This window comes from Spodoptera frugiperda, chromosome 6 (genome assembly GCF_023101765.2).
Source record: "Spodoptera frugiperda isolate SF20-4 chromosome 6, AGI-APGP_CSIRO_Sfru_2.0, whole genome shotgun sequence".
In the NCBI taxonomy this organism is placed as follows: Eukaryota; Metazoa; Arthropoda; class Insecta; order Lepidoptera; family Noctuidae; genus Spodoptera; species Spodoptera frugiperda.
Genome location: NC_064217.1, coordinates 1,348,005 through 1,361,708, shown reverse-complemented (window position 1 = coordinate 1,361,708; position 13,704 = coordinate 1,348,005). Strand labels below are relative to the sequence as shown.

At 34.9% G+C, this 13,704-nt stretch overlaps 3 protein-coding genes across 4 annotated transcripts in view; 2 read left to right on the top strand and 1 right to left on the bottom strand.

Moving 5' to 3' along the window:
- The window catches only part of LOC118267378 (fumarate hydratase, mitochondrial), a 388,013-nt gene that overhangs the window by 96,977 nt on the left and 277,332 nt on the right, over positions 1-13,704 (top strand). The window lies entirely within an intron of this gene.
- On the top strand, positions 7,865-12,026 carry LOC118267758 (chaoptin). Its single transcript, XM_035581934.2, has 2 exons — positions 7,865-8,062; positions 9,234-12,026. Exons 1-2 carry the CDS (start codon positions 8,041-8,043, stop codon positions 11,966-11,968), a joined length of 2,757 nt encoding a protein of 918 aa, XP_035437827.2. The 5' UTR covers positions 7,865-8,040; the 3' UTR covers positions 11,969-12,026.
- Positions 11,978-13,200, bottom strand: LOC126910795 (uncharacterized). Its single transcript, XM_050694476.1, has 2 exons — positions 12,542-13,200; positions 11,978-12,062 (listed from the first exon to the last, which is right to left on the bottom strand). The coding sequence occupies exons 1-2, from the start codon at positions 13,198-13,200 to the stop codon at positions 11,978-11,980; spliced, it is 744 nt and encodes a 247-aa protein (XP_050550433.1).

The window sequence follows — 13,704 nt, the reverse complement described above, 5'->3', positions numbered from 1 at the left end:
CAGCTTCGCATGGGTACAAAGGTGATATATTATGCATGAATTATAGATATAATCCTTCCTCTTAAATCACTATATCTATAAAAAAAAATCGTATCAAAATCCGTTGCGTAGTTTTAAAGATTTTTAAGCATACAAATGGACAGATAAAGCGACTTTGTTTTATACTATGTAGTAAAGAGATCTTGAATGTTTGATTACACAAGTAATACCTAAAAAAATATGTTAAACGATTTTAATGGGTTTATATTGTACGGTAGGCATGGTAATGTCGTAGTGGTCTGGAGGTTTAAGTTGTCTGCTCAACATGCATGATTGTACGGGTTCGAAACCTACCAACAGTAAGTACCCATATGACTTTTTCCGAGTTATATAGGTATACTTTTTAAGATTATTTAGATACCACTGACAACCGGTAAAGGGAAACATCACCTTGGACTTATAATTTCTAATTATAAGTTTGAAATCGCAAACCTGCACTGAGCAAGCGTTGTGAGTAATGCTCAAACCTTCTTGTGTCAAACCGAAATGTGAATCAAAACGATCGTTGTTAACTGCAATGTAGCTAATATTAACTTCATGTAATAATATTATTTAATAAAGGAAGGAAATAATATAGGTTATTAAACCCAGTTACATGCAATACCCACGCGTAACACCCACACGTTTTTATCTTATTTTGCAATTAGTACGCAATGATGACTGATAAACAAACTATAATAATGTTTCAAAGTTATTTTTAAACAAGATAGGTACCCGATAAAAATTACTCGGACAATAATACCTTTATTATCAATTTTCTCTTATCACCTAACTTCTGTTATCTCCCTTTACTCAAAGAGCCATTAGACCACCACAGATGGGGCCCCGCAGAGCTGATACCCGATCCAGAGCTGTGGACAACCCTAAAGAGTTACCGGAACTCCGGTTTAAAGCAGGAATAGGATCAGGTTGGTTTTCAGTCAGTGAGTGTCTGACACTCTCTTGCCTCACTCAGGGCGGGAGCAGCAATGGGATGATTAACCCCTAAAACTGTTTATGACTCACTCATGAAATGCGTGTGAGTTATTAGTTCACACTATATAATATTAATAATTAATGTGAAGTTTGTGTGCTTGGATCTTTGCATGTTTGGGTGTTTGTCCATCAATCACGCTGAAATTACTGAACTGATTCAGACAGGGTATGTAGCTGACTTGGGTGATAAGATACTTTTTATCCCACGAGAACATGGACGAAGCCGTTGACAGAAGCTAGTTATTACATAAGCTAAGCAATTTCCAGCTAAGGTGTGATATTATCCCCACGTTACTTCAAAACATTTACTCCTATGATCCTCATCTTATACTCGTCGTAACTTCGTGCCAACTATCAGATTATTGCGAATTTTCTTCGAGAACAGTCGTTAATGACGCCTAAACAAGTGTTAACAAGCGTTGTTCGTATTCCCGTCACGTCCTGGTGACGTCACGTCACAGAACACGTCGGAACATGTTGCAAAAATTGTAGGAAATAGTCAATACAGGTGCTATAAGGGAAGTTTTTGTTCTGATAAGAATTGACTTGCGAAAGATTTTTGTTTGTAGTGTGAGGGGTTTTTGTGTTTTGTGTTTTTTTTTTTTTTCTATAACTGCAATATTATTTTGGATTTAACGTTTAAGAGAGCAGAAATGCTACGTGACAGCTGTATTTGCTTTTAATCATGGATCAAAAAGATTAAATTGTTTTTTTTTATTGTGTAAATTAACTAACTCATTTATTATGATCCCATACAAAAAAATATCTGTAGAAACATGAAAAACAAACCAAGTAAAGCCAAGACGAATTCGATTCATTATAAATCCCATTGTCTTAAGTACTACAATACTGTGTTAAAAAGCAGAAGTAAGCCCTAAATCTCTAAACCACAATTCAGCGAAAAACATCAAAAGCAAAGAAATGAAAAACTAACTAAAAAAAAAACAAATTCACTTAATGCAACCCCACTTAAAAATCCACTTAGATGTGTCAACAGCGGCGCCATTATGATAAAATAAGCAAAATAACTATTTTAACGGTACGCAAATCTTTGGAACAAACATGGCATACCAATCGAGCTAAGCAAATCCAGTTTACCATGGTCTCGCCTTCTCTAATCCCTCCGTACATAACACGGTCAGTTAATACTGGATTTGTGCAGTTTGATGTGTAACCGTGTCTACCAATTAAGTCGCCGCAAAGATAAACCCCAATTGTACGGGATTGGCAAACTGTAGCGAACAAGTACTGACAACACTAGTGATGGTCCCCGGGACTAAACTTTTGACAGTTCTTGTTAAGTATAGATAAAAAATGCGGGGCGCGTGTAGGATTAGAGAAAAAAAAATGTTCTCTGTATATTGTTATAAATGTTTTTGTTTTTAATTGTGTGGGCTGTTTGTTAGTTGTAATTTTTTTTTTCTATGTATTTTTAGGTAAGATACAAAAGATTAGTTTTAATAAAATAGGTATGAGTATTCTGAAAGAAACATTGGGTTAATTTTAGTAAAAAAAAATAAATTTCATTTTTATTCTACCTTTAATTTCACAGATAAATACTAATAAACCAAGTGAAGATAATGGGTACTTAGTAGACAAAGGATAGAATTCAAAATCCCAAAAAAAATGTTCGTTATTTCCGAACTGATACAACCTTGAAACCTCCAAGAAAAGAGCGTATTCCTTTTTAAAAACCCGGCAATCCACTTGTGACTCCTCTCGTGCTGTTTGTGGTGTCCATAGGCGGCACTGATGGCTTACCATCAGGTGACCTGTCTGCTCGTTTCCCCTATTTTGTTAGTTAATGACAATTAATTATTAACTAACAAAAGTAAAGACTCTATTTGAATATCAAGACCTCAAAGGTAACCAAATTCCAGGAACTTCGATCCCGGGAAAGTCTGCGTCCAAAGGCGGGATATTATCCCGATTCCCGGAATGTCCCATTGACTGGCCATCCCTATCCCAAGCCTAGCTAACGATTTACCCGATTCTCCGTTTGTTTAGGACTTAATTTAATTGATAGGTACTTGTGATTGGACGATTTTGGGCCCAAGGATTGAGTGGCCTTACCTGACTTCATTATGGACGAGTACAGTATGTATTACTTATGTTAGATTACATATTCTAGTTAAGAAAATACCTAAGTTTTGTGTGTTATGTAAAGTATCGAGTAACGACAACTGTAGGATTGGCGCAGTAGCTGGGCAATGGGCTGCCTCTCTGTGTGATCCACAAATTGATGTTTCGGATCTGGGTATCTTGTATGTGAACTCGTATATTTGTAAACGCATCCACGACACACGAGAAAATCCTAGTGTGGGGCAACGTTTTTAAAGAAAAAGAAACTGCTGATAAATAGTTATTTGTTATATGTTATACGAATCTTGCATAGAAATAGTAATAACAAAAAAAACAAGCATCCGAATAGAAACTCCTCCTTTTTTGATGTCGGTAAAAGAGAAATACGTCGATAAACTACTTAACTACTAGCAGGCATCCATTGCACGCATTTTTCCATATAAAAACATAGCTTAGCTGAGTCCGTTTCTCCCTGGTAAGCTGTGTGTACCAATAATTATTATTGGTGGAAGCCAAACGCATCCACAGCAATATAGCATAGCGCATGTCTGGTAGAAAAGCACTCCAATACAGGAACATAATTTCCAAAATGCCACAATCAGAGCTATCATTAACAAGTATAAGTAGCAATTACAAATTCATATATTCAATATCGTACAAACATGTCAATGAGGAACCATGACGTTGCACCCCTGTTTAGGGTTCCGCAGTATCGCCCGTGGCTAATTGAATGCCGATGACGTGAACCGTGATGAGGCGTGACGTGCTAAAAGGGTTCCGTCGGTACTGGTGCGTAAGTTTAGCTGTTTAGTGCCGTAAAATGCTAATAGGTATTGACTGTGTGCTGAAAAAGTTTGGGTTTTTATGTTTTTATGATTGTTTTTTTTTTAATGACCATTGAAGAATAAATTTAAGGAGAGATGATAGTTGTTAATAAACATTTTTGTCCTATTTTTTAGTATTTTTATACTTTATGTCGTTGATCAAATCTCGTAACACTCATGAAACAGGCGCATAAATAAGAAAATGAAAAAAAACAAACCAATACATCGACTATAGGTATTAGAAATTTAAAAAAAAAGTTCAATTGACATTTTGTATTTTCATCATTCATTCCTTTCTTTCATTACAAAACTGTGTTACTGACGCACTCAGAGTCATTTTATGGTACTTAACTATTCTCCTTAATAGCCCTTAGCAATTGCTTTCAAAACCAAATCGTTACTAAGGAATAGTTTAAGTAATCATTAAATATCTCTGAGTATGGCAGTTAATACAAGTACACGAAAGTTCTATTTAAATTAATTACCCATTTCAATGAAAAAATAAATGACATTACGAAAATAAAACCAAGAAATTGAAATGTACATATTTTAGAAATCTCATTCAGATAATGTATTTTCACGGCGGACTCCCAGGGGAGTCGGCAGAACTGTCTTACAAACGAGTTAATGAAGATTGAGTGAGGTAGAAAAAGACATTTGTACCTAAAAGGTATTTTGCTAAGTATTTTAAAGTCAAGTGGAGAATGTGTTTATTTTTATTTAGGGAAGTATACGAACTTCCCTAAAACAATTGTGGTGTAGATAAAGTGTGAAATAGGAAACCACCCATTTAGTTCGTCAATTAGATAAAAAAGGGGTTAGACACGATATTTAAAAAAAAGAAAACAAAAAAATAGGAAGTTAAGATTAGATAAAACAAAAAAGGACTAGCTCCAATCACAAGTTATCTCATTCGATACAAAAATCATCAACAATTTTTTTTCCACAATACAAAAAAATACCGTATCTATTTTGAACAAAATTACAAATTCTGTACCTACAAAGAATGTTTGTAAGCAAGGAATATTACAAAAAAAAAAAACAAGAATGATGACGAGGTATGAAAATTAAAAATCCATTTAGTCCGTCAGTTAGGTAATGAAAAAATATTAGACACGTATTTTTTTATTTTATCGTATAAGATAACAATACTTAGATAAAACGAATCATCGGAGTGGGAGCTAAATACGTCACTATTGATTATAAAACGTACTCAAAAGTGACGTCATGCGATATTTCAAATCAATATATCGTCCAGAGTACTTGTTTCTGTAAGAAAATAAAAAATACGTGGGTAATGTTTTAAAATAATCTACTTAAAATTCAGTAAAAATTTGTCATCTAACCCATTGTAACCATTCGATTGACACTGCCACTATTTTTAACTTTTGACCACAAATAATGCTACGGAACCACAAACGAAATACTATTCAAATCTACATTATCCTTCAATTTTTCACCGTCGCATGGTTAACGCGATTATGCACGGAGTGTCCATATGTCGCTAGAAGGGTGGTCACCCTTCTACCCCATCACAGTGTGGTTATCGTAGCCTTTCCAATGCATTGAACAATTTCAATGGCTTTTTATACGATGCTTTGAAAAGTTAGTTTTTTTTTCTATACTTTTTTTTTCAATTTTTATTCAAGTTTCACTGAACTGAAGTTCTTTTGTATATGATTTTTTTTTTACTTTTTTCGGTGTATCAAAGTGTTGTGCTGTTGTGCAGGTGATATAGTTTTTTAGGAGAAATTAGAGAAAATAGGATTGTTTTTTTTTCTAATGGAAGGAACATCATTCATTGATTTCTCCCGCCTGAGGTGAGACAAGAGGAAGCAACAGAATCTTACTGACTAAAAACCACCCCGTTCCTACGCGGCTGAAGAGCAGCCCCGGTAACCGGTCAGGTCTTCCAAGAATTTTCTTAAATTAATACATACTAAATAGTACTACGCGATAATTACTCATTGATTAAAATTGCAAGCAGTAAATTCCATTATTTTACATTTTTACTACAATCTGCTGAGATCGATAACAGTCACTAGCAATATTTTTTTAAGTAATTGAAATCCCAATACTTACTTTACTTGACATGATCATTGAACCTGCGACACCAAAACATCATATTCAGCAATTCCACGTAAAACCTATTACTTTCCAATCCACAAGAACAAAGTTCAAACAAAAAAGTTTTAGAAAAAAAATCCTGAAAAAAAGTACATAAAAGAAAATTCAGGTGCTAGAGGAAGACAAACAGACATTCATTTCCGGCGCCACCTAGCGGCGGGGGTCGTCAACTACACAAAGTACGCCACTTCCGGTTAATCTTCTGAAAGCAAGTCGCTCTTGAAGATTTTTCCTTTTTTGTTAAAAAATGTGTTTTTGACTTGATTTTAGGGATGTTTTGACACATTACCGAAGTAAAAGGGGATTGTCAATTTATGTTGTCTGTATTTATTTTTATGTCTTGTACAGTACGTAAATGGTAGGTACATTGAGTTCATATTTGAATTAAGCTTAAATTTACTCTTACATATTATCCGAAATGATACGATTGTACTATACAAGTGCACATACACACTACGCCCAGACCTGCAACAACCATGGACACCCGATACACTAGAGGCGTAACAAGTGCGTTACCGGCCTTTTGGGGGTTAGGAATTTAAAGGTTGTTGGGAATTGGTTGACAATAGTAACATGTAGCTACCTTGATCTGATTATGGGGGTTGAACCCCTAATTGAAAATATTGAGAAATAGTGATTTTTTCGGTAAAAATAATTCACAAATGATTTTTTTTCTCACCAAAACATTATCAAACATATGAAAAAAGTAATGAATTAGTTAGCCAAGGTTATTATAGCTACCGTTTGTCTCTATGACGAATTTTTTTTGTTTCTACGACGCATTTTGATTAAAATAGCCAGCCATAACGTTTAGGGGGAGGGGATTCGACCACTTCGACCCCCGACTTTTGTCGATAAAATTAGGTGTAGAACTCAGCCTTAACGGGTTAGAAGTCTCGCCCCTATCACATTGTATATAAACTAAAAAGAATATTAAACCGCAATTCCTTATTAATCATATATTACACTTTTACCTTAAAATACAAGTTCAAAATCATAATTTAATTACATTACGAAAGGTTGATCTTAAGTATCATATTTTGCGTTCTTGGGTATTAGGTACCGTCTCGTCGTGAATCCCAGGGTTGTCTGCGTTCGAGGGTCCTACAGAAATATTAGGTAGTAATTCAAAACATATTGGTTGTTAAGTACACCTGCAGACTATATTGCCACTCCACCTTGAATAAACAAGTTAGAATATAAAATAATGAACCTTATTTTAGAAGGTTTTTCCAAATATTTGTATATTATTTTGTCTGGTTCACTGCCTCGTCGAGCGGTCTGTGTTGCTGACGAGCAAAGCTTTAACAGATCGTGGTATCATCTGAGAAGTTTCAAAGAACATTATGAATTGCTTTGTGTCTAAGATTCGGCTGCAGATTTGTATAGTTATCGAGTACATGTTAAAATCTACATTATTACTATAAATAGACTAGAAGATACTACTATAAATAGAGATTAGAAGAATAAAACATATCAAAATGTGGCCGATAATATTTTAACTGAATTACTGTTAATTGATTTCGCGGGAAAAATTTAATTCATCAAGTTTTGAAATAAAATAACATTTACTTTGGAAAAAAAATACCGTAGTTGCCGTTGCCGCACGCCTCTTCGCAGCCAGGTATAATGGACAATATAGACAAACCAGTATTTATTTTAAAACAGCATCATACCATTATTATTTTTAGGCAACACCCAACTAATATTTTAGGACAGTCCCTTACATTACAATATTTTTTACTTATTACTAACCGATGGACTCCATGATTCATCTGTTTATCAATGATTCGTAAAACAAGGACCGACAATTCATCACTATCTCTACGTCCGTCGACATTAATAGAAGCTTTTGTTTGTTGTGTTAAATTCATTATTATTTCACTTATATTTAATAATACTTTAATATTGTAATTTGAAATGGAATTTATGTTTAAATAGTGCGTTCTCTCTGTGAAGTGAAAATCGTTGTATCGTTTGAGAAATTGGGAAAATGGATTTCAAAATTATTTTTTGTGAGTATTTTTATTTGTGATTATTATATTAGCTTCTGCCAGTGGCTTTTTCCGCGTTCCCGTGGAACAAAAAGTATCCTATCACCTAAGTCAGCTCATACCCTGTCTGTATACCAAATTTCATCAAAATCCGTTGAGTACATCGCTTCAATGTGATTGACGGACAAACATCCAAACTAACAAACATTCACATTTATAATATTAAAGTGTTACTATCTTTTGTCTCCTCTTTTCTACGATAGAAAGTCTTCCCTAGTAGTAGTTACTTTTGAGTAAGACTACAATTCTTTACCTCTGCGTGAAACAATTTCATTCGTTTAGCCATTTTGGCATGCTGATAAAACTATCTAAAGTCGGTTGACTGAATGACTTTAGACAATTTTATCTCCATATTAGCTTCTGCCACAATCCCTAAATAAAGTGATCTTTATATTATTCCTTAGTTAGTAAGTAGTAGTTAGTTCTTAAATTAAAACCGTTTCAACCGTTTTAATGTAATTGTAATGTTATAAGCAAACCGTTTGCTTTCGTCCCCAAACCAAATAAGTATTAGTATAAATTCAAATGTCATTTATTTTATGTGCGAACTTAATTACAATAACGCTTTTGCCAATTACATTCATAAGTATCTAACTAACGCACTTTAGAGACACTTTGAATGATTACTCAAAGTATTCTTTGTAACGATTTTGTATCGATAACAATTGCAAAGGATTGTGTTAAGTAACCAATAAAATGACTCTGAGTTAGCTGGTTAAAATAGTTTCATTAATTTGTTATTTTTAGCTTCGTACATAAATTATTGTTGTACTGTTGTATTACCCAATAGTTGAACAGTAAAGAAAACTTATTGCAATTCTAAATTCCATGCTATTATTATGGAATATTTAGAAATCATAGGCCCAAAAGTGTACCCAACCTTTTTTTTTTTTTTTTTTTTTTTTGAGGGGGAAAATCATCCAATGACTTCTCCCGCCTTGGGTGAGGCGGGAGGGAGTGTCAGACTCTTACTGACTAAAAACCACCCCGTTCCTTCTCCTGCTTTGAGCCGGAGCCCCGGTAACCTTTTACGTTGTCCGCAGCTCCGGATCAGGCATCAGCCCTACAAAAGTGTACCCAACCTAGCAATCGAAATATAGTCTTTTATAATATTTAATTTCTACAATTCCAGGTCTACTGTTCTTGGCGTTCATCAGTTCAGTATCATCTGAATGTGTTCTTACGAGACGGTACAGCAACTGCAACTACACAGTCTTCTGCGAACTGACTGCAGCATCGGTCAGCAATCCATCCTGCGAGAATGACCCTTACGTTACTTTTGTCATCACCAAATCTCGCTTAACCTACCTTACTACCGGCTACTTCTCTTCAACCAACTTCGACTCCCGAGTTCGTGAAATCATAGCAAAAGGTAACGCATGGGAAATCATCGATGGCTCAGGATTCAGATATTACCCAAACACCATCAAATTGGACATATCCAATACCAGTATCGAAAAAATTTCCAATGAAGCCTTCAGAAACCTAGTGAATCTACAATATTTAAATATTTCTCACAATTATATTAGAACACTAAATCCCAGATCGTTTTATACATCGGATAGCGTGACAAATACAGTAAAAATATTAGATTTATCAAATAATATATTAGTCGAATTGTCAAGTGAATTGAACCTAATGCCTAATTTAATTAAACTGTACTTACAAAATAACATGTTGTCCAGTCTAACAGACGACTCTTTTGTTAGTCTAAAACATTTGGAGTACCTTGATTTACGCCATAATCGGTTACAAAATTTGAATTTAACCTTAATGAACTTGAAAATGTTGAAAACAATTGATGTTTCTCAAAATTATCTTCTTAAACTTTCGGGTTATGAAACCAATCGTATGGTTGGCTTAGTCTACTTCAATGCATCCTACAATATGATCACTGCAGTAGAATCTAATTGCTTCAACCAAGCGAAATACTTAGAATCAGTTGATTTTAGCAATAATTTCATCAACACGACTATTCAAAGTGAACTATTTAATGCTAATTCTCGACTCCATTATTTAAATTTTTCTCATAATTCTATTAGAGGCATACAAGATAACTCGTTTTCAAATACAAATTTATTTGACATTAACTTGAAAAATAACAACATCAGTGGGATTTTAAATGAAAATACTTTCAAAGGCATAATTCATATTCCTACGCTAGATTTATCTAATCAAAATATAGTCGGTATAAAGAATAACACTTTTAGTGGCATGCGGGATTTAATGCACCTTAATTTAAGTAGAAATAATATAAACGATATTGATATTTCTAGCTTTAACAGTAATTCCATGACTATATTAGACCTGTCGTATAATAAGATTTACTACTTAAATTTCCTACAAAATTGTTCGCTCAATTTGACTGAATTGTATTTAAATAATAATAATATAACTGTCGTGCAAAAGAATACATTTGCTGATCAAATACAATTAGTAAAACTAGATCTTTCAATGAATAGAATTACATCTATTGAGCCGAACGCGTTACCGCTCAACAATCTCCAGTATCTCAATATTGGAGGCAATAACATAAATGGCGTCATAAAGAAAAATACGTTTAGTCCAGCAAAATATCTAAAGTTCTTAGATTTGAGTAATTTTAATATAACGAGAATCGACGACTCTGCATTCATCGATTTAAATGTATTAGCTCGGTTAAATCTTTCAAAGAATCACATAGAAAGTATAGCAGCAAATAATTTCAATGGAGTTAACAACATGTTCAGTCTAGATTTATCGCACAATAACTTAACGTATTTCTCATTCAATAACAGTGATTCGACAAATAATTTAACAGCTTTATTTTTAAACAACAATCGTCTCTCAAACATAAGTAAACTTTTTCTAAATACGTCCAAGTTAATTTACTTGGAGTTGTCTAATAATAACATAAGTGACACAACATCTATTGGCTCTCATCTATTTCCTAACCTAAAAGTGTTACATCTTGGAAACAATAAAATTAATGAATTCAATAATCCAGAAACTGATTCTCTGACTACTCTGCTTGACTTAGATGTGTCTTCCAATGAACTTAGAGATATAAACTTAAGTTATTTCAAAGAACTGATGTCTGCAAATCTTGGCAATAATAAACTTACACATGTAAATGGTACGTCGTTTAGGAATAATGAATATTTGCAATCACTAGATGTAAGTAGAAACAACATCACTGACTTACCACCAGGCACGTTTCTGTTGATGAAAAATCTAAAGTTACTGAACGTGTCTTCCAATTACTTGACGAAACTTCGTTTTGGGAGTCTTAAAGGCCTTCACAAGACAGAAGTGTTAGACTTATCAAAGAATTATATATCTGTACTAGATGTTGATGTGTTCCACGATTGTGATGACTTAAAAACTTTGATAATAGATTACAATCGTATCAAAACGTTGGATGTGGAAAGACTGATACTTATCCATGTGAGAAAACTGAGAACTTTGAGTTTAGGTGGTAATCCTATAGCTTGTAAGGAGATTGTTCATAATATTAAGGCTATTAATGTAAGTTCTTATACTGTAAGAGAGGTGGAAGTTACTGCTGTTGACAAAATATACCACGAAGATAATGTTCATGGTATTAAGTGTGGAGATGATGGTATTGATGATAGGAACAACGCTAGTGATGCCAAAGCAAGGAATTCGACTGGTATCAGCCCTCCACCTGTATTACCACCTCTATCTAGTACTGCAGTCTTAGTATGGTGTTCCATATTGACCTTATTGTTTATAGGAGTTGGACTATTGATTTACATAAAAGTTTTCAGACACCAAGATTATGCTATTAGCAATAATTTAACGATGCAAATGAGAAATTCTATTGTCTCAGAAACGTCTGATTTTCAAAGGGACCTTTTGAGTTAGATACTAGAGTTACTGATTAGATTTAAGTGCTTTGTTGACTGTTATGTTGGCCAAGTGATTATAGACAGCGATTGCTAAGCAAGAGTCCCAGGGTCTGTTTCAAAATCGCTGGCAGTTATGTAACAGAGAAAGAATAGGAATCTTATAATTAGAACTTACGACGGGATATTTACCATGTTTATTGAATTTGGTGAGTTTCCGATATTTCGGCACTGTTGCAAGCGCCATGATCACGGATTAACTGGAGTAAATGCGGGTGGGTGTTCACGAGCAGACAAATCGGTCTACCCGCTTTCTCGTTCGTTTCTTGCTGACGTCACTAACACCACTACCATTGTCACTTGTATCTCGGTTTAATTCTCGACACACAAAACTCACTGTGTCCGCTCGCGAACTTTTTCTTTCTTGGCACTTTTGCGGGCTTTACACAGTTGGACCACTGGATTCCAAGCCCTCGACAGTTGAAACCCATCCTCCCGGTTGAAGTTTTTGTACTTGGTTATCTCAATCGCTTCTCTTACCAGTCTAGGTATATAGTGGCGTTCTGTCGAGATAACTTGTGGGTTATGTAACTCAATCCAGTGGTTTGATCCCGCCTCCAGGATGTGTTGAGCTATAGCGGATTTTTGTGCGTCGTTGTTTTTCACCGCTCTGATATGCTCAGAAATTCTACAAGCCACAGTACGCTTAGTCTGACCGATATATGATTTGCCACAACTACAGTCCACTTTATAGACACCAGGTCTTTCTAGAGGGAAGCTATCCTTCGGCGAGCGCAGCATCTGGGAAACTTTCCGGAAAGGAGTGAAGACAGTCTTAATGGCGTATTTGTGGAGAATGTTTGCAACCTTATCTGTCACTCCCTTCACATATGGCATAAATGCTGGTTGCCTCTCAACCTCGCACCTCCGATGTCTATTAGTGGGTTTCTTCTTGTGCTTTGCAATCCTATATCCGTTACTCCGCAGCACCTTCATCACATGTGTCAGCTCCTCCTGTAGATGTTCCTCGTCGCATAAATCATATGCGCGGTTGGTGAGTGAGGTGACTACAGAGTTTAGTTGTCTGGGATGATGGTGAGAATCAGCTTGTAAATATCGGTCAGTGTGAGTCGATTTCCTGTAAACCGAGTGTCCCAGAGAGCCGTCAGCACGAACTAAAATCTTCACGTCCAGAAATGGCAATGTCCTCTCATTTTCCAACTCGTAAGTGAAGTTAATCTTCGCGTGCATGTTGTTTAGATGTGCCAAGCATACTTTCACCTCTTGTTCGCTCCCCTCTATGATACAGAAAACGTCATCGACATACCTCTTCCACAGCTTTATAGATGTGGTGGCAGTGGAGATAGCCAATAGGAATCTTCCTACCCTGTCTACTAACCTACTGTGTCTAGGGTGTGACAAAAGACTCGCTCCCTATTTCATGAGACTCACGACATAATTGGCGAAAAGGTAGCAGAGGTACATCTATGCAATGTGTTACTTATCCATAATTTAAGAAATTGTAAAGGCGTGAAATTGTGTTGTGTAATATAGAAATAGTATTTTAAGTTTTACAAAATAAAATAAATAAATATAATTATGAACGAATGTTATAGGAATTTTAAAAGTTGAGTAAAGTTACGTATGAAAGTTGTTTTGTTTTTACCCGACTTGAGGAGGGGTATTGTTTTTGTTTGTGTATTGTGTAGATTTGATTTATTCCCAGTAGTGTTAGAGTTGTGTAATAAAGTGTTA

What these genes read in the sequence shown, in the direction of transcription:
- LOC118267758 (XM_035581934.2), top strand. Translation starts at nt 8,041, where the DNA reads ATGGATTTCAAAATTATTTTTT. An exon ending in GGATTTCAAAATTATTTTTT is followed by an intron (nt 8,063 to 9,233) that starts GTGAGTATTTTT and finishes CTACAATTCCAG; the next exon opens with GTCTACTGTTCTTGGCGTTC.
- LOC126910795 (XM_050694476.1), bottom strand. Translation starts at nt 13,200, where the DNA reads ATGCACGCGAAGATTAACTTCACTTACGAGTTGGAAAATGAGAGGACA. An exon ending in GGATCAAACCACTGGATTGA is followed by an intron (nt 12,063 to 12,541) that starts GTTACATAACCC and finishes ATTTTGAAACAG; the next exon opens with ACCCTGGGACTCTTGCTTAG.